The 20,449-nt window shown below is 43.8% G+C and overlaps 1 protein-coding gene across 2 annotated transcripts in view; it reads left to right on the forward strand.

Moving 5' to 3' along the window:
* Window positions 1-20,449, forward strand: part of gnl2 (guanine nucleotide binding protein-like 2 (nucleolar)) — a 115,526-nt gene that overhangs the window by 43,740 nt on the left and 51,337 nt on the right. The window contains exons 1-2 of one of the 2 annotated variants that reach the window (XM_055656043.1): window positions 14,186-14,342; window positions 18,945-19,026. In XM_055656043.1, the coding sequence (XP_055512018.1) occupies window positions 14,279-14,342; window positions 18,945-19,026 (146 nt within the window). In that variant the 5' untranslated portion in view covers window positions 14,186-14,278. Of the gene's footprint in view, window positions 1-14,185; window positions 14,343-18,944; window positions 19,027-20,449 lie in introns of those variants that run through there. The other variant, XM_055656044.1, reaches the window with a different exon arrangement.

A 20,449-nucleotide genomic window follows, 5' to 3' on the forward strand; every position in this document is an offset into this window, starting at 1 on the left:
ATCTGCTCCCAAGATAGGTCTTTCCATTCGAGGACATCGAAATGTCATTATTCTTTAGTGAAGAAAGATTGCCCCTGGCTGTCATGGATGCATCTCTCACCCATGTCTGTGTTCCATAGTTCTGCTTCTACTCCATCTCCCCCCCAAATGCAATAGGGATGGAGTTCCCATGGTCCCCACCTTTCACCCCACCAGCCTCCATATCCAACACGTCATCCTCCGACATTTCTGTCACCTCCAGCGTGATCCCACCACTCGTCACATCTTCCCATCCCCACCTCTTCCTGCCTTCTGCAGAGACTGCTCTCTCTAAAACTTCCAATCACAGTCACAATAATGCAACTTCTTGGTTGTTCTGGAGATAGTGTCAGAGTTCAGGTTCTTCTCTACATACAAAGATGAATTACTAACATAATTCATAACAAATGTATGCCTCTGGGGAATTTTAATCGTTTTACACGTCAAATAATAATAAGGGAAGAGAATGATACATTAGGAAGAATGTCTCATGAAGTGATATTAATTCTTCAGTGTGAAATTCAATTAGTGTATTGTAGTGTGAAGGATCTGGGGCAAGTGAAAGAAAACACAGTTGAAGGGAGAATGTGAAAATTAGGAGTTTTGATAGATCCCTGCCTCTATATATTCAATCTCAATCAGTCGGTAGTACAGCATTGTGGTGTTAATCTTATGGGCCTGTCCCCTTACATGACTTTTTAGGTGACTACAAGAGATTATGAGGTTGCCACAAGGTCGCCACATGTTCGCTGGAGGTTGCCAGGGTGTCGCGTGCATGGTGGTGAGTAGTTCCAGCATTCTCGTAACTAGTCGAAGCTTCATTCTGGTCGCCACTAATTTTTCAACATGTTGAAAAATTAATGGCGGCCAGAATTTTGACGCCATGGAGAGTAGCGAGAATTCTCGTGATGTAGGTGCAGTGGGTTGCCAGGAGGTCGTAGGTTGTCGCCGGTGCTGACCGGTGAATTTCATTGGCTCATTGGGGAAAAAAAAGCGTAAACAGTAGTTTTCAGAACCAAAGATAACCGACCGGTAATGTTAATGTCCGCCGAGCTTCACAACTGTGTATCTCTGGCTTCTTACCACTCCTTCTCCCCCCTTCTCCCCCCCCCCCACCCCCCCACTCTCTTTTAAAGGACTTACGTGACCCTTCCCATATACTGTGCTTTCACCACCTTAATTACAGCACCAACCTTCCTGCTCATCGTGGTGTGTGTCTGTATCACATTGGCTTTGCACCGTGTGAATTTCACTCAGTCAGCGCTACCCCCGCTTGCCCTGTCCCCCGCCTGCATAACGGGCTGGTGAAGGAAGCTATGTGTGTGTGTTTGTGTGTGTGTGTGTTCCACTCTGACAGTCGCCGTTCCAGTCGCCATTCTAGTCGCCGGTTATTCAGCGACCTGCTACGACTTGACAGTCGCCGGCAGTCACCTGAAAAATCGCCTGTGTGGGACAGGCCCGTTACTGAGCTCATTGCTCAATGGCAATGAGTTCCACTCCCGCGGTATCAATTTGCTTTCCCCTGCAACCGCAGGAGATACAACACCTGTCCCAATACCTCCTCCCTAGACTCTGTCCAGGAACCCCAACAGTCCATTCATGTGAAGCAGAGATTCACTTGCCCCTCCTCCAACCTCATCTACTGTATCCGCGGTTCCTGGTGTGGATTCCTATACATATACTGTATATATATCTGAAAAAGGGTCTCGACCCAAAACCTCACCTATTCCTTCGCTCCATAGATGCTGCCTCACTCGCTGAGTTTCTCCAGCATTTTTGTCTACCTTTGGTTTCCTATATATTGGCCAGACAAAGCGCTCGATTCGCTGGACATCTTCATTCAGTCCACCTTGACCTACACAATCTCCCGTCCACTTCAAACACTTTAACCCCCCTCTCTCCCTTCATACTAACCTTTCGGTCCTGGGCCTTCTCCATTGTCAGTGTGAGGTCAAAAGTAAATTGGAGGAACAGTACCTTATATTTCCTTGAAAGAACTGTCATCGTCCCTGGACAGATTTGAGGGAGGGGCAGGTGTTGCATCTCCTGTGGTTGCAGGGGAAGGTACCTGGGAAGGGGATGGTTTGATATGAGTTAATCCGGGAGTTGCGGAGGGAACGGTCCCTGCGGAAAGCGGAAAAGGGTGGAGAGGAGAATGTGACTACTGGTGGGATCCTGTTGTAGGTGGCGAAAATGTTGGAGGATTATGTGCTGTATGCGTCTGCCTATGAGGTGAAAGGTGAGGACTGGAGCGACTCTGTCCCTGCTGCGACTGGGTGGTGGGAGAGCAAGAGCGGAGCTGTGGGGTAACATGGAGACACGTGTGAGGGTCTCATCTATGGAACCTCCATTCCCTAAAGAATGAGGACATCTTGGATGTCATGGTATGGAACAATAGACAATAGGTGCAGAAGTAGGCCATTCGACCCTTGGAGCCAGCACCGCCATTCAATGTGATCATGGCTGATCATCCACAATCAGTAACCCGTTCCTGCCTTCTCCCCATATGCCCTGATTCCACTTTCTTTAAGAACCCTATCTATCTCTCTCTTGAAGGTATCCAGAGAACCCGCCTCCAACGCCCTCTGATGCAGAGAATTCCACAGACTCACAACTCTCTGTGAGAAAAAGTGTTTCCTTGTCTCCGTTCTAAATGGCTTACCCCTTATTCTTAAACTGTGGCCCCTGGTTCTGGGCTCCCCCAACATCGGGAACATGTTTCTTGCCTCTAGCGTGTCTAGAACACCTTAACTTTGGTGCAGATCCATCTGCTCTCTCTTCATTCCTCCCCCACCCTGCCTGACCCACCTAGCACTTTGTGTCTTTTTTGTAAATCAACATCTGCAGTACCTTGTTTCTACAATCTAAAAATGATGTTGGTGGTCACAAGAGCCTATTTGCTGCTGAGAAGGAGGCTGAAGAAACTTGTTGAACACAACGTGTTGTGGTAACTCAGCGGGTCATGGATGGTCAATGTTCTGGATGATCAACCATGATCACATTGAATTGCAGTGCTGGCTCGAAGGGCCGAATGGCCTACTCCTGCACCTATTGTCTATCGTAGAACAAAAGAATGGCTCGGTGCCAAGTCTGAATGACTTTGTAAATTATATGAAACACAATATGGAGGACAGGTTGGCTTTTCAATAAAGATATTAAGATGGCAGCCTGCAGTAATAACATGTGCTTCTTCAAGGCCATAAAGAAGCCAAGATTGAAAAATATTGCTGACGCTCCAGAGATAAGTAATAACTTGTCATTGGATGAGCTCGATTTGGACCCAGCTTTCCTATATTGTGAAAGGCTACAGAATCTTTCAGTCATGCCATATTCAGACTTGGGAGGAGTGTTTTACTGATAATAAAAATGTATAATTGTGCTCATTGTAATCTCGCCACTTCCGTCTGACGAATCAATTAAAGATTGCCATGGTCTACCTTCAACATTAGTTGCTATCTGCTTTTTAAGAAACAAACTTTCACAGGGTGGGCGGCGGGGGGTAAAGCTGGAGGGAGGTGGGGTAGGGAAGGACAGTGCCTGTCAGGGGTCGGGGGTAGATAGATACAGGTTTATTAAGGGGTTTTTGATTGTCCCAACCTAACCTCTACTCCAGCTTTTTCTCACCCACTACAATCAGCCAGGAGAAGGGTCTTATATTTGAAAGTGAGTGACTTGTAGAGGTCAAATACACAAATTAATGGGTGCATTTAAAAAGGCTGTAGAATGCTGGCTGTGTGACCTGATGAACTGAAAGTTTCACCGAGCAGAAGGTCAACAGGGCGATGACACCTGGCCCTTCAGACTCAAGGTTTGCCTCTTCCCAGGGTCACTGTTGCAAAGGTTAGATCAGCCTTCCTGAGGATGAACCCATGCAAACCAACTGGCCCAGACTGACTTCCTGGCCATGTCCTTAGTATCTGTGCGGACAGCTAGCAGGAGTATTCGCGGACATGTTTAATCTCACCCTGCTCCATTCTGAGGTACTTACCTGCTTCAAGAAGACCACCATCATCCTGGTGCCAAAGAAAAGCAAGATCTAAACGACTACCATCCAGTGGCCTTGTCATCCATCATCATGAAATGTTTTAAGAGGCTAGTTATAGAACATATTAAATCCAGTCTAACAAGCAGCCTTGATCCACTGCAGTTCACCTATCGCCACAACAGGTCCACGAACGATGCCATTACCTTGGCCCTACATTCATCCCTGGAACACCTGGATTTTTTTGATTTTTTTAAAAATATTTTTATTAGGAGTACAGTAAATTACAATAATACACATCAGATATATCTTATTACATTTGTTGTACCACTTCGTTTTTCGAGCTTTAAAAAAGATAGAAATAAAAGAAGTAAGGAAAGTGAGCAAGAATCGTGAAGGTGCAGGAAAGTGTTGGGAAAAGAAAGCCCCTTAGGGAAGAAGTTAGAGAAGGAAGTAAAGAAAGGAAATAAGACCCTAGAAAGAAAAGAAAAAAAAGGAAAAACAATCGCTCTATTGTAACACAAAACTCGCAAAAAAGGATATACCAACCGTGTTTTTTTTTTTAATTTATTTTATACCCCCCGTTACCAGATCATGGTATCATTTATATTTTAAATTACTATTGCACCTTATTCTTGTAATAGTTCCATAAATGCAGACCACGTCTTTTGGAAGTGGTCTGCTTTGCCTGCTAGGAGGAGTCTCATCTCTTCCAAGTGTAGTGTTTCTAACATGTTTGAAATCCACATTTTTATTGTTGGTATTGGAGCATTTTTCCAAAATTTGAGTATAAGCTTTTTTCCCATTATTAGCCCGTAATTAAGTAAGTTCTTTTGAAACACGTTTAATTCGGGGTTACCTTCCGATATTCCAAAAATAATCCATTCTGCTTTTGGTACAAGTTTTATTTTAAATAATTTTGTAAAGATTTCAAATATTTCGTTCCAAAATGTTTGGATTTTCATACAAAAAACAAAAGAGTGCGCTATGGTAGCTTCTTGTGACTGACATTTATCACAAATGGGTGAGACATTGCGGAAAAGTTTATTTATTTTCGTTTTTGAATAATATAGTCTATGTAATGTTTTATATTGAATTAGAGTATGTCGTACGTTGATCGAGCATTTATGCACATATAGTAAGTGTTTATCCCAGCTCTCTTTTGAAATTTTTATAGCTAGTTCTTGTTCCCAGTCTCTTCTAATACCATCGGTTGTAGGTATTTCTATATTTAAAATAATGTTGTATAAGTATGATATTAGATTTGCTGATGCAGCCTTTATCTTCATGGCTTCATCCAATAAGTCTGGGGACATGTTATGATAGTCTTTTGTGTATTTTTTCAGATAGTCACGGATCTGAAGATATTTAAAATATTGATTATTCTTCAAATTATATTTCAGTTGTAATTGTAGAAATGATAATAATTTTCCTAATTCATACAAGTCTCCGAGCGTTTTAATTCCCATTCTTTCCCATTGTGTAAATGATTTATCTATAATTGAAGGTTTAAACAACGGGTTATTGACTATTGGCATTAAAAGAGATAGATTTCTTTTTTTTTTTCTTCTTTTTTTTTTGTTTATTTTATTAGAAGTTAATACAGCACAAAACAGTACAGTGGAACCTAATTTTAGGTGCCAACTATGTAATACCGTAATCCATTCTATGTACAACCTCTAGTTTTATGTTATAAGAAGGAAGTAAGCAGGACAAGAAAAAGAAAACAATAGAAAGAGGAAAAAGTGGAAAAATAGATGGTAGAGAGTAAAAGAGATAGATTTCTTAATTTTAGATTCTGTTTTATTTGTTTCCAAGTTCCAATTGTGCTATGTATCATTGGATTTTTATTATAATTTTTGTTATTCAGATTCATTGGTGAGAGGAGAGTCGCTCCTGTATTACACGGAGAGCAGTCCTCTCTCTCCATTACAATCCAGTGCACCTGCTGGGCAGAATTGTCCAGCAGGTGAATCATATTTTTAATATTTACTGCCCAATTATAGCACATAAAATTAGGGAGCGCTAGACCACCCATCTCTTTTGATTTACTAAGGTGTGCTCTTTGTATTCTGTGGGATTTATAATCCCATATAAAATTTGTAATGCCTGAGTCTAGTTTTGTGAAGAACTTTTTTGGAAGATATATTAGAATTGATTGAAATAAATATAGGATTTGTGGTAAAAAGATCATTTTTATAGTATTTATTCGACCTATTAAAGACATCGGGAGCGTTTTCCAGAATTTGATTAGATTATTTAGTTTCTTAAGTAAGGGGCTATAATTGGCATTAAACATAGCGTAATAGTTTCTAGAGATTTAAATTCCTAAATATTTAACTTTTTCTGTGGCTATTTTAAAGGGAAATTTCAAAAGATGTGTTGAGTCTTTCGGTTTTATCGACATAATTTCACTTTTTGGAACACCTGGATAAGAGAGACACCTACATCAGTCTCCTATTCATTGACTACAACTCTGCCATTAACACCATTATATCATTCAAGCTCATCACCTAATTGGCGGGACCCTGTAACTGAATCCAAGACTTCCTGACCAACAGACCCCAATTAGAGAGGAAAGAGGACAAATTATCCCCTACAATAATCCTCAACACTGATGCTCCACAAGGATGCATTCTCAGCCCCCTTCTTTACTCCTTGTACACCCACCACTGTGCAGACGTGTACAGATCCAACACAATTTATAAATTCACAGGCAACACCACCATTGTAGGACGGATATCAAATAATGATGAGTCGGAGTACTTGAAGGAGATTGAGAACCTCCTGGTGTCGAGACACCAACCTTGCTCTCAATGTCAGTAAGATAAAGGAGATAGTGATTGCTGTAGAAAGCATTTTATCGGGGATGCATTACAGCTTGGTTTGGGAACAGCTCCATTCAAGACCACAAGAAATTGCAGCAAATTTTGGACAGCCCTGACCATCATACAAACCTTCTTCATCACACAACTTCCCTTCTATTGACTCCATTTATACCTGAAGCTGCCTTGGCAAGGCCAGCAGCATAATCAAGGATGAGTCGCACCCTGGCCACTCCCTCTTCGCCCCTCTCCCATCAGGCAAAAGGTATAGAAATGTGAAAAAGCACACCTCCAGATTCAGGGACAGTTTCTTCCCAGCTGTTATCAGGCAACTGAATGATCCAACCACTACCAGAGAGCAGTGCTGGACTACTATCTACCTCTTTGGTGACCCTTGGACCCTTCATTGAATTTTACTGGCTTTATCTTGCATTAAACGTATTCTCTTATCATGTATCCATAAAACTGTAAATGGCTTGATTGTAATCATGTGTTGTCTTTCCGCTGGCTGGTTAACATGCAACAAAGGCTTTTCACTGTACCTCAGTACATTTGACAATAAACTAAACTGATCTGATCTGTAGTGAACTAAGCTCGTTGCTGTCTGTGTGTAGTTTGCACATTCTCCCTGTAACCGCGTGGGTTTTTCTCGAGGTGCACCAGTTTTCCCCCACGTCTCGAAGACGTGTGGGTTTGAAGATTAATTGGCCTCTGTAAATTATCCTTAGTGTGTAGGGAACGGATGTGAAAGTAGGATAACTTAGAAGTAAAATACAGGTGATCAATGGACGGCGTGGAATCGATGGGCCAAAGGACTTGTTTCCATGCTCTATCTCCACTAAACTAATTGGGAAGTAAGAGTTAATGGGAATGTAAAAAATAATAGATAACGGGGAAATAAATCAGCCAATGGGATTGAGTGAGAGACTTAGAGATACAGCGTGGAAACATGCCATTCGGCCCCTTCAGCGGTGCAAGTCTGCGCTGATCAGCGATTACGCTGCAGTAGTAGGCCCCCCTCGGTCATGACTGACCATGATGCATCCTAGTTGTTGGCTGCTTGCTCCAAACCTCAGCTAGAGCACCACCGCTTGTGGCTGAAGAGACCAATGCGGGAGTGACAGTCTCTGTGTCAAAGGTCACATTTGTGTGTGGTCTCTGGGCTGTTGAATTTGCTGCGCTCCTTTCTGCGTGCCCTCTTGCCTGACGCTGCATTCATCAGTTTCTCTTCCCACGTTTTGAGATGTTGGTTCAGGGTACCTCTCTACCTCGTGCGGTCAGCTGCAAGGCTCTCCCAGGACTCCACATCCATGTCGAGCGCCTTCATATCTTCTTGCAGACATCCTTGTAACGTAGCTGGGGGCAGCTGATGGTTCTCATCCCAGAAGTCAGCTCTCCATAGAGGATGTCTTTTGGAATACGGCCCAGCCATCGCAGTTTGTGCTGCCTGAGTAGAGTGTACATACTGGTAAGGCCAGCGCGAGACAGGATCGCGGCGTTGGACATTCTGTCTTGCCAGGATATGCCCAGGATACGACAGATGCTTCTAAGGTGGAAGGTGTTGAGTCTTCTCTCAAGTCTGGCATATGTAATTCATGTCCCACTGCCGTACAGCAGCGTGCTGTTGACAAAGGGGTTGTAGACTGCTATCTTTGTCTTCACTGTCAGCTTTGGGTTGGTCCACACTCGAGTTGTGAGGCGAACGAAAGTTGTAGCTGCCTTGCCGATCCTCTTGTCAATCTCTGTGTCCAAGGAGAGGTTGGCGGTGATGGTGAAGCCGAGGTACGTGAACTGATAGACGGCATCGAGTTCATAGTCGTCGATGGTGATGACAGGCGGCGCTCTGTATCCTGCCCCAGGACGTTCGTCTACTTCAGGCTGATGGTCAGTCCGAAGTCCTTGCAAGCCCGATAGAAGCGGTCCATCGGTGACTGTAGTTCCTGCTGGGTGGGGAACACAACTGCCATGTCATCGGCAAACAACATGTCTCTGATGAGAGCTTCGTGTACTTTTGTCTTTGCTCTGAGGCAGGCGAGGTTGAAGAGCCTGCCATCTGATCTAGTACGCAGGTAGATCCCCTCTGTTGCAGTGCCAAAGGCATGTTTCAGGAGCAGAGCGAAGAAAATTCCAAAGAGTGTGGGAGCGAGGACGCAGCCTTGTTTGATGCCACTGCAGATGTCGAAGGGCTCCGAGAAGCTGCCATTGAACTGCCCTTCATGTTGATGTGGAAGGATTCTATCATGCTCTGCAATTTTGGTGGGCAACCGATCTTTGGCAGAGCCTTAAATAGGCCATCTCTGCTGACGAGGTCGAGCGCCTTGGTGAGGTCAATGAAAGCAATATACAGGGACATCCGCTGTTCTCTGCACTTTTCCTGGAGCTGGCGAATGGAGAATACCATGTCCACTGTTTACCTTATAGTACACTAGCACTATCCTCACACATACCAGGACAATTTACAGCAATTTAACTTACAAACCTATATGTATTTTGAGTGTGTGAGGAAATCAGAGCACCTGGAAAAAACCCACTGTGACAGTGGTCACAGGGAGAACGTACAAACTCCATAGAGACAGCCCCCGTAGTCAGGATTTGTGTTGTTTATCGCGGGTTTTATAGAGTACGATTTTACATATCTGGCCTATAGCCATCAAGCTATTAAACACTATAACCTCCAAATAAGTTTTGAATTCCTTCTTTCCAGAGATGCTGCCTGACCTGCCGAGTTTCTCCACCATTTTGTGTCTATCTTGGGGTAAACCAACATCTGCAGTTCTTTCTTACACAATACTTTACATATCCATTTCAGAACATTTGACAACAAATCACTCTTGAATTGGGTGGGAGATGGGGTTAAATGTGGTATGTAAAGTACAATATAATAATACTTTGAGTGCAGGACATCTGTATAAAGCAGATGAAGGTAGTCTAACCTTGTGAGGCAGAGTGCGGAGGTCTCCTCAGCTGAGCAGCTCACACCCCAGCGGTATGAATATTGACTTTTCTAACTTCAAGTAACCCTTGCTTTCCCTCTCTCTCCATCTCTCCCCCTTCCAAGTTCTCAGGCCAGTCTGAATATCCTTCTGATTAAATTTTAGTTTGGATGCCTCATTGTCGCTCTCCCCAGCTAACAATGATCTATTCTACACGTCCTTGACCATCCCCTTTGATCTGTCGTTTTCACACCTTATCCTTTTGTTTCCCTCTCCCCTGACCCTCAGTCTGAAGAAGGGTCTCACCGGAAACATCACCTATTCCTTTTCTCCAAAGATGCTGCCTGACCCGCTGAGTTACTCCACCATTTTGTGTCTATCTTCGGTGTAAACCAGCATCTGCAGTTCCTTCCTACACTATGTACAAGTTCAAGTGAGCTTATTGTCATGTGTCCCTGATAGGACAATGAAATTCTTGCTTTGCTTCAGCATGCAAAACATAGCAGGCATTTACTATATGTTTACATATCTGGGCTATAGCCATCAGGCTATTAAACACTACAACCTCCAAATAAGCTCTGAACTGTATAGCCTTGGGGATTGGTATTGTACTTTTGCACAAATATTGTGTTTGTTTTTATATCTGTACATATATTGAAGTGGGCGCATGTGCACATGTGCGGAGCTCTTCTAGAGTGTGCGCATGTGCAGGACATTACCGGAGTGTGCGCATGTGCGAAGTATTTCGGGCGGGAAAGCCTGCGGAATCAACCATGTTTGCCAGACGTTTCTGAGTTTATGTATTAAAGAAATAAGTTGCTTAAAGCTTAAATAAAGTTAAGTTAATTACGAGTAGTGAAAGTTTCATTTATCTCACAACAATTTAAGCAACTTATTTCTTTAATACGTAAACTCAGAAACGTCCTGCAAACATGGCTGATTCCGCAGGCTTTTCCCGCCCGAAATAATTCGCACATGCGCACACTACGGAAATGTCCTGCACATGTGCACACTCTAGAAGAGCACGGCACATGCGCACATGCGCCCACTTCATTCTCCCCTCCTATTTATAAGTTGAGACGGTCAGAAAGTTTAATACGTCTTGATGGCCGTTGCAGCAGGAGATAACAATGTTTCAATAGCTGGGGGCAGATTGGTCATTAACTTCATTCATATTGTTACTTAGATTTTCAATTTTAGAATTTCTTGTAGAAGTTTCCATTGAGGATGCTGGAAGTGTTGGAGGAAGTTCCCGATTAATGTTATCAAGAAGTGACGGAGCTGACAGAGGAAGTTCTCGATTAGTGTTATCAAGAAGTGACGGAGCTGATGGAGAAGACGGACATGGTGCAAGGTCATGAAGTGAGACAGTTGACTGACGTAAGCAAATTCTTCCTTAAGACACCCAACGTGACATTCGCTCGACACCTCCTTGCTACTCGGAAACAAAAACCTGATGAGTCACTTGATGAATCTTTTACAAGAAGGGATTATAGAACCCAGTTCTTCCCCTTGGAGGGCACAAGTTGTCGTGGTTAAGGACCCCTTGGAGAGACATAGAAAGAGACTCTGCATTGATTACTCTCAAACTATAAACCAGTTCACGGAACTTGATGCATATCCATTACCTCGAATAGAAGAGATTATCAATACATTAGCTAAGTATAAGATATTCTCTACTTTTGACTTAAAAAGTGCTTACTATCAAATTCCTCTGAAGGAATCAAGGAAGAAATACACTGCGTTTGAAGCAAATGGGAAATTATATCGCAACTGCAGAGTTCCTTTTGGGGTAACTAATGGCGTGGCTGTTTTTCAGAGAGAGATGGACAAACTTGTTGAACAGGAAAACTTTAAAGATACTTTCCCTTATCTTGATAATATTACTATTGCAGGAAAAGACCAAACTGAACATGATGAAAATGTACAACGGTTTTTAGATGTTGTACATTCTAAAAATCTAACATTAAATGAGGACTGTCAATAACATCAGTATCATCAATTAATATTCTTGGTTATTGGGTTGGAAATGATATAATCAAGCCTAATCCAGAAAGACTCCGCCCACTCCAAGAGATACCTGTTCCAGCAACATTAAACTCTCTACGAAGGGTTCTTGGGATGTTTGCATATTATGCTAAATGATACCAAATTTTTCTGACAAAATTCAACCTTTGATTAGAGCAAAATCTTTCCCCCTTGACTCTGCAGCAATTGGTGCCTTTACTTCTTTAAAGAAACAATTGGAATCTGTGACATTACACGCCATCGATGAGGATCTCCTCTTTGTTGTTGAATGTGATGCCTCTGATTTAGCAGTATCAGCAACATTAAATCAAGGAGGACGACCAGTGGCTTTCATGTCTCGTACTCTCCAAGGTAGTGAATTGCACTACCCATCCGTCGAAAAGGAAGCTACAGCAATTATTAAAGCAGTGAGGAAATTGAGTCATTTCCTTGCTCGCCAGCACTTCACTTTGATAACAGATCAGCGTTCAGTAGCTTTTATGCTGGATAATCGGAAACGAACGAAGATTGAAAATAGTAAAATTCATGAATGGAGGATTGAATTATCCGCATATAGTTATTCAATTGAGTACCGCCCTGGTAAGGATAATGTTGCTCCGGACACATTAACTCGAGCATTTTGTGCCTCTGTTCATTCTTCTGCACTCACTGATCTTCACAATGGGCTGTGTCATCCTGGAGTCACTCGTTTGTTACACTATGTTCGTTCCAAAAACTTACCTTTCTCTACAGAAGATGTGAAGATGACGTGTGCTTCATGTAGAATCTGTGCTGAATTAAAACCAAGGTTCTTCCGTCCTGAAGAAGGAAGATTGATCAAAGCTACTCAACCTATGGAACGTTTGTGTTGACTTCAAAGGGCCTTTACCATCCTCCTCTCGAAATTTTTGTATACTTACCTTAGTTGACGAATATTCGAGGTTTCCATTTGCCTTTCCTTGTCCAAATATTTCAGCTGCTATGGTTATCAAATGTTTAGATCAACTTTTTTCATTCTGTGGATTTCCAAGTTACATACATTCCGATAGGGGCACCTCATTCATGTCAAAAGATTTAAAGGACTACCTTTCTAAGAGAGGAATTGCAACAAGTAAAACAACACCATATCATCCTATTGGAAATGGTCATTTGGAAAGCAGTGAAACTGGCTTTAAAGTCAAATGATATACCAGATCAGCAGTGGGAATGCGTTCTACCAGATGCATTACACTCCATCCGATCTCTACTGTCAACTGCTACCAATACTACTCCACACGAGCGGTTCTTTAACTTCAAACGGCGTTCTTCTAGTGGTACTTCTCTGCCATCATGGTTGACGAGCACTGGCCCTGTGTTGCTTCGTCGTTATGTCCGATTAAATAAGAATGAACCTTTTGTTGATGAAGTTGAACTGACTGATGTCAACCCTTCTTATGCAACTAACAAGTATTGGGATGAACGTCAGTCAATTGTCTCACTTTGTGACCTTGCACCATGTCCGTCTTCTCCATCAGCTCCGTCACTTCTTGATAACACTAATTGAGAACTTCCTCCATCACTTCCAGCATCCTCTATGGAAACTTCTACAAGAAATTCTTAAATTGAAAATCTAAGTAACAATATGATTGAAGTTGATGACCAAGCAATATATCTACCCCCAGCTATTGAAACACCGTTATCTCCTGAGGCTCCAGTGCTGCGACGGTCATCAAGACGTATTAAACCTCCTGACCGTCTCAACTTATAAATAGGAGAGGAGAATGAAGTGGGCGCATGTGCGCATGTGCGGAGCTCTTCTAGAGTGTACGTATGTGCAGGACATTACCAGAGTGTGCGCATGTGCGAAGTATTTCGTGCAGGAAAAGCCTGCGGAATCAACCATGTTTGCCAGACGTTTCTGAGTTTATGTATTAAAGAAATAAGTTGCTTAAAGCTTAAATAAAGTTAAGTTATTTACGAGTAGTGAAAGTTTCATTTAACTCACAACATATATATATATATATATATATATATATACACACACACACACATATATATATATATGTGTGTGTGTGTGTGTTTGTTGTGTGTGTGTGTGTGTATAAATATATATGCACTGAACATTTTGTTCGTTTATTATACTGTTTACAGTGTATAATGTTTACTTATTCTGTTGTGCTGCTGCAAGAATTTCATTGTTCTACCTGGGACAACATATGACAATAAAAAACGCTTGTCTAGGGTGGGAGATGAGGTTATCTGTGGTATGGAAAGTACAGTATAATATAAATGCACACTATTTGCATAACCACTGATGAGGTATTTGCGCAGCTATCAACCAGAAGGCAGATGAAGGCACTCTAACCTGGACCAAAGATCTTTGACCTGGACTAGGCCGCAGCCCCGTCTCCATGGCAACGTGACCCCGCCCCCGTGTCGCGGCCCGATGACGCAGATGGGTGGGTGACGCGCCAGGCACGCGCGGGGTGAGTGACGCGGAAGGCACACGCGGCAGGCCTGTCGGTGGGGACAAGATGGTGAAGGCTCAGTACAAGGGCCGGCAAACGGTCAACCCGTCCACGTCCAGCACCAACCCAGGTCAGCGGCCGCCACACACACACTCGCGGCGGGGCGGGGGCGCGGGAGATTAAGGGGCATGGGGAGGGGGAGCAGCGTCGGTCCATGGACCAGGAGGTCCATCAGGGTGAGGGATGGGTCGGTTCACAGACCAGGCAGAGGGAGGGAGGCACAAGGAACTGCAGATGCTGAAACCTTCAGCTAAACACAAATGTCTGGAGTAACTCAGTGAGTTAGGCAACATCTGTGGAGGGAATGGACGGGTGACACTGTTCCAGGCTTCTTGTAGTGAAGGAAGAAAGCTGGAAAAGAATTGGGGATGGAGCAAAACGTGACAAGCGATAGGTGGATGCAGCTGATACATGGTAAATGGTAGGGAATTGAAGAATGTAGGTGAACAGAGGGATCTGGGAATAACTGTGCACTGTTCCCTGAAAGTGGAATCTCATGTAGATAGGGTGGTAAAGAAAGCTTTTGGTGTGCTGGCCTTTATAAATCAGAGCATTGAGTATAGAAGTTGGGATGTAATGTTAAAATTGTACAAGGCATTGGTGAGGCCAATTCTGGAGTATGGTGTACAACTTTGGTCGCCTAATTATAGGAAGGATGTCAACAAAATAGAGAGAGTACAGAGGAGATTTACTAGAATGTTGCCTGGGTTTCAGCAACTAAGTTACAGAGAAAGGTTGAACAAGTTAGGGCTTTATTCTTTGGAGCGCAGAAGGTTAAGGGGGGACTTGATAGAGGTTTTTAAAATGATGAGAGGGATAGACAGAGTTGACGTGGAAAAGCTTTTCCCACTGAGAGTAGGGAAGATTCAAACAAGGGGACATGACATGAGAATTAAGGGACTGAAGTTTAGGGGGTAACATGAGGGGGAACTTCTTTACTCAGAGAGTGGTAGCTGTGTGGAATGAGCTTCCAGTGAAGGTGGTGGAGGCAGGTTCGTTTTTATCATTTAAAAATAAATTGGATAGTTATATGGATGGGAAGGGAATGGAGGGTTATGGTCTGAGCGCAGGTATATGGGACTAGGGGAGATTATGTGTTCGGCACGGACTAGAAGGGTCGAGATGGCCTGTTTCCGTGCTGTAATTGTTATATGGTTATATGGGTTTAAATGGCAGACGGGTGGAGTATGTGACAACGGCTAGAGTTGACAAGGAGACGAATGTCAAATAAGGAGAGGAGGAGTAAACTGAAGCTGGAGGGAGGGGTCGGTGGAAAGGGACAGGGAAGTGGACAAGGGGATAAAGGGCTTGGGGTTGGGAGATGAGGGAAAGGAGCAAGGTCACTGGAGGGTGTGAGATGGTGGGAGAAATAGGTGGGGAGGCTAAGGGTTTAGTTGAAATTGAAGAATCCAATGTTCATTCTGCATGCTATAAGGCAGACTATGACAAGCCATTCTGTTGTGTTTGCTTATGGCAGAAGGGGCAGTGGCTGGAACAAGGAGGAAATGAGAGAGTCAGTGGACATATGGACCTGCTGTCAAAGGGCAGGAGGAATTGGCACTCCATTTGAGAGAAGGTGACATTTAGTTCAGAGGGCAGGGTAGAAGAGGGGTCAGGTGGCATTGGGTTCTGGGGAGGGGTGAGTGGTTCTAAAGTTTGGCCGAGGATTCTGTTGGTACTCGGGCCATGGGAGCAGACGATCCGTGCTGGGATTTTATAGGGGATAGGTGGCGTTAGAGGAAGGGACAGTCGATATCAGATTTGTAGAAGGTGACTGTCTAAACAGTCCGCACCTGGGTCGGGGCTTGACGTTGGAAGCTTGCTCCATGGATGGCCTAGAACAGTTCAGTGCAGAGAAACAGGCCCTTAGGCCCGCAATGTCCACGCCAAACACAATGCCATGTTAAACCATTTCCCTGCACCAGTACGTGATCATATCTCTCCATTCCCTGCATATCATAGAACAGCCCAGGAATGTGCCTTTTGACATACAATATTTGTGCCGACATGGTGCGTAGTTAAACTGATCTCATCTCCCTCTCCGTGATCATGTCTTATTTTTAACATGCTCATAAAAAGCCTTAAAGCCTCAATGTGTGTTTTTTTTTTGGCAACTTACCGGCACCCATCATAGTCGCAGCAGGTCACCAAAAATTTTCAATATGTTGAAAATCGAACGGCGACCAGAAGTAGGTCCAACTCTTTGGGCCACTACTCATGACATGTCGCGGGGTGATGCCTGTATGCTCGTGAGTAGTGGCCCAAAAATTCATACCTTTTTCTGGTCGCCGCTCGATTTTTAACATTTTGGACATTTTCAGTGACCTGCTGCGACTATGACGGGTGCTGGAAAGTCGCCGAAAAATCGTTTGTGGGACAGGCCCTTTAGGATTTTCCTTAATAAATCTCACCAGTGAAACTTTTCGGCTCTTTTGATCGACTGCTTATTTTCTACTTGCTTTATATTCCTCATAAACTCTAATGCCACCACCTCACTTACACTTCCTTTATCTTTCTGATCAAGTTTACAATCATCTTGGTCATTTACTGTTCCCTTACCATGCCACCCTTATCCCTCCTCCTTACTGGAACATGCTGCTCCTGCACTTTGATCAGCTGATCTTGAAACCACTGCATGTGTTGTCTGTGGACTTGCCCAATAACAATTGCTTCCTATCTACTCTCCCTAGCTCATTTCCACCTGCCTAAGTACCTTCCTGCAACATCCAGTCATGTCCCTACTCAAAACAATCTTATATCTCAAGGATAGACACAAAACGCTGGTGTAACTCAGCAGGCAGGACAGGCAGCATCTCTAGAGAGAAGGAGTGGTTGATGTTTCGGATCAAGACCTTTTAGACCCTCAGCTTAGAGACAGTAGGTTAGACGAACTAGGTACCAATGTCTGACTATGGGAGTGTGTTGGGGGTCACCTGAAATGAACGGAATTGGGAGTCTGCCGGGTACCGCCCGCTGCGTGTAGATCTGGGGGACCTCCCAAGGGGCCAAAAAATGGGTCCTAAATAGATGAGTGAGGTACCACTTCAATCCACTACCATGGTGTGCTCACTGCCATGCCCATATCAACAACACAAATGGGAGACATTTCTCCCGCTGCAAAAGGACTGCTAGACCCCCAACAAAGGGCCCCAAAAATGGTCTAGCATATAGACGAGCATGGTACCACTCAAAAATAATGCCAAGTTGAGTTCATAGAGTACAAAATGAGTTACGCCAGACAAATAGTCCGCTGCACTACAGGTACCAGACACCCCCAAACTGGACACCCTAGATCCTGCAGTTGGTCGTACCCGGCAGACTCCCAGTTCCGTTCATTTTGGGTGACCCCCGAATGTCTAACCTAATGTCTATGGGCTGAAGGTTCAGACATCTAAAGAAGGGCCTCTCCCTCTCCCCCTCTCCCTCCCCCTCCCCCTGGGGTGTCTTCTTAGAGAAGAGAAAAAAAAAAGAGAATTAATGATTAGTGTCCAGTTATCTTTTGTTGGGGTAAATAATAAACCATTTGTAATGGTCGAGGGACACCAGAGGGGAGATATTTAAGGTGAGAGACTCAAGACATGGGGATGACATGACGATGGGTAGTCATAATCACAGAGCACGGAAACAGGCCTCTTGGCCCAACTCATCCATGACAACCAAAATGCCCCTGCTAAGCTATTCCAATTTGGCCGCAAACCCAACTTGTCCTTTCTATAATGGGACTAAATTGACTGATATTTTAGAGAAATAACAAAGGTATGTGGGCCTCCTCTCATATCTTTCCTTGGTTGGTTTATGGAAAAAGTGTTGGCTTTGTTGAAGAGATGGAAGAGGAGTATTGATCATCAGGGTTTGTTGTGGCCAAGTATACTGTGTGATAGCACTGTATATGGTCATCAACCGAGCATCCACAGCACTCTGGACAGAAAAGTTTCATAATGAGTGAAGAAATGGCTGAAGGTTTTTGCTCCCCCACCAGTTTTAACAAATGGATAAAGACGCCAATTTAGGAACCATGGGCAGTTTCCACAGGTGGTGCAGAAGTTGTCTGGTGGGACACGTGCATGTGTAATTTATTTTATTGTCACATGTACCAAGGTACAGTGAAAAGTTTTTGTTGCGTGCTATCCAGTCAGTGCATGATTACAATTGACCCACTAACAGTGTATAGATACGTGATAAGGGAATGACGTTTAGTCAGCAAAGTCTGATGTAAGATACTCCAAGGGTCGCCAAAAAGGTAGATAGTAATTCAGCACTGCTTGCTGGTTGTGGTAGGATGATCCCGATAATAATTGGGAAGAAACTGTCCCTGAATCTGGAGGTGTGCGTTTTCACACTTCTATACCTTTTGCCTGATGGGAGAGGGGCGAAGAGGGAGTGGCCAGGGTGCGACTCATCCTTGATTACGCTGCTGGCCCCTGTGTTGAGGATTATCTTAGAGGATGATTTGTCCCCTATCCTCACTGATTGGGGCCTGTTGATCAGGAAGTTGAGGATCCAATTGCAGAGATGAGTGCTGACTAAAACCATATGTCACTCAATTTCTACATAACAACCCGTAATTCAGATGTTTGGGTAGTACCGGTTTTTGCAATGGTGACGGTAGGTATTCCATTTGAAGGGAAGTCTAGAATCTTGTTTTTATCTTGGTACTTTTCTTTATGTACAGATCGGCCCAAAGATGCAGGAGGCCACAGGAGGGACAGGGCGACTATTAAGCGCCTGAATATGTACAGGCAGAAAGAAAGAAGGTTTGTGAACCTTTATTTTTTAACACAAATATCGTGATAACTGAATGATATGTTTAACCATGATTTAATAACCCTTGTTGAGTAAATCCCCCATTCAAAATCATGACTTTATTGCAGAGTCATGTTTCAGAACAACTTTATTTCAACATGCGGTTTAATAATGTAAATATTTTAAACAGACATTTAGTACAACTGCTCCATGGATCCCAAATATCATAGACCTTTGGTGGTGCCAAGGCTTGGATTGTTGTTGTTAGTTTGATGTCAGGTGGATTCGCAGGCAATTGTACTACTGGGTTAGGTTCCAATTTTAGTTTTAAAGCCACAGCCTGGAAACCACATAGTCCAGGCTGACCCATTCACACTAGTTCCATGTTATCCCACTTTCTCATGGGGAGAAGGCAGGAGAATGGGGATAGGAGGGAGAGATAGATCAGCCATGATTGAATGGCAGAGTAGACTTGATGGGCTGAATGGCCTAATTCTGCTCCTATCACGTATGATCTTTATTAATCAACTGTACCCTGTACTCCCTGCCACTGGACCCTGACCCAGATCTGTCAAGGACCGTAGGGTTGCTGTCTGTGCACCAGTCTCCCCACATTAAACAAAGTCATGCACAGGCGTCCTCCATATAGGGAATAGCACCCTGGAGACACCCATGGTCAGCCATGACCGAAAAGGGCCTAAGAAGAACCCTTAAATAGTTAAAAGGAACAGCGGAGAGAGCAATGTCCATGTATTACTTCTAACATTGACTGAATACTTCTCCACTGGGCAGATATCATGGAATTTTGAGAAACAAGGAATTGCAGTTGCTGGTTTACAAAAAAAGACATAGTGCTTGAGTAACGCAGCCAGTCAAGCAGCAGCATCATCAACATAGATGATTCAGTCTGAAGAAGGGTCCCAAACCGAAATGTCACCTTTCTATCTTCACCAGGGATGTTGCCTGATCTGCTGAGTTACTCCAACAATAGATAATAGGTGCAGGAGTATGCCATTCGGCCCATCGAGCCAACACCGCCATTCAATGTGATCATGGCTGATCATACCAAATTAGTACCCCGTTCCTGCCTTCCCCCCATATCCCCGCACTCCGCTATTTTTAAGAGCCCTATCTAGCTCTCTCTTGAAAGCATCCAGAGAACCTGCCTCTGAGGCAGAGAATTCCACAGACTCACCACTCTCTGTGAGAAAAAGTGCTTCCTCGTCTCCGTTCTAAATGGCTTACTCCTTATTCTTAAACTGTGGCCCCTAGTTCTGGATTCCCCCAACATCGGGAACATGTTTCCTGCCTGTTGTGTGTCCAAGCCCTTAACAATCTTATACGTTTCAATTAGATCTCCTCTCATCCTTAAACAGAGTGTACAAGCCCAGCTACTCCATTCTCTCAGCATATGACAGTCCCGCCATCCCGGGA

The sequence above is a fragment of the Leucoraja erinacea genome, chromosome 26 (assembly GCF_028641065.1).
Source record: "Leucoraja erinacea ecotype New England chromosome 26, Leri_hhj_1, whole genome shotgun sequence".
In the NCBI taxonomy this organism is placed as follows: domain Eukaryota; kingdom Metazoa; phylum Chordata; class Chondrichthyes; order Rajiformes; family Rajidae; genus Leucoraja; species Leucoraja erinaceus.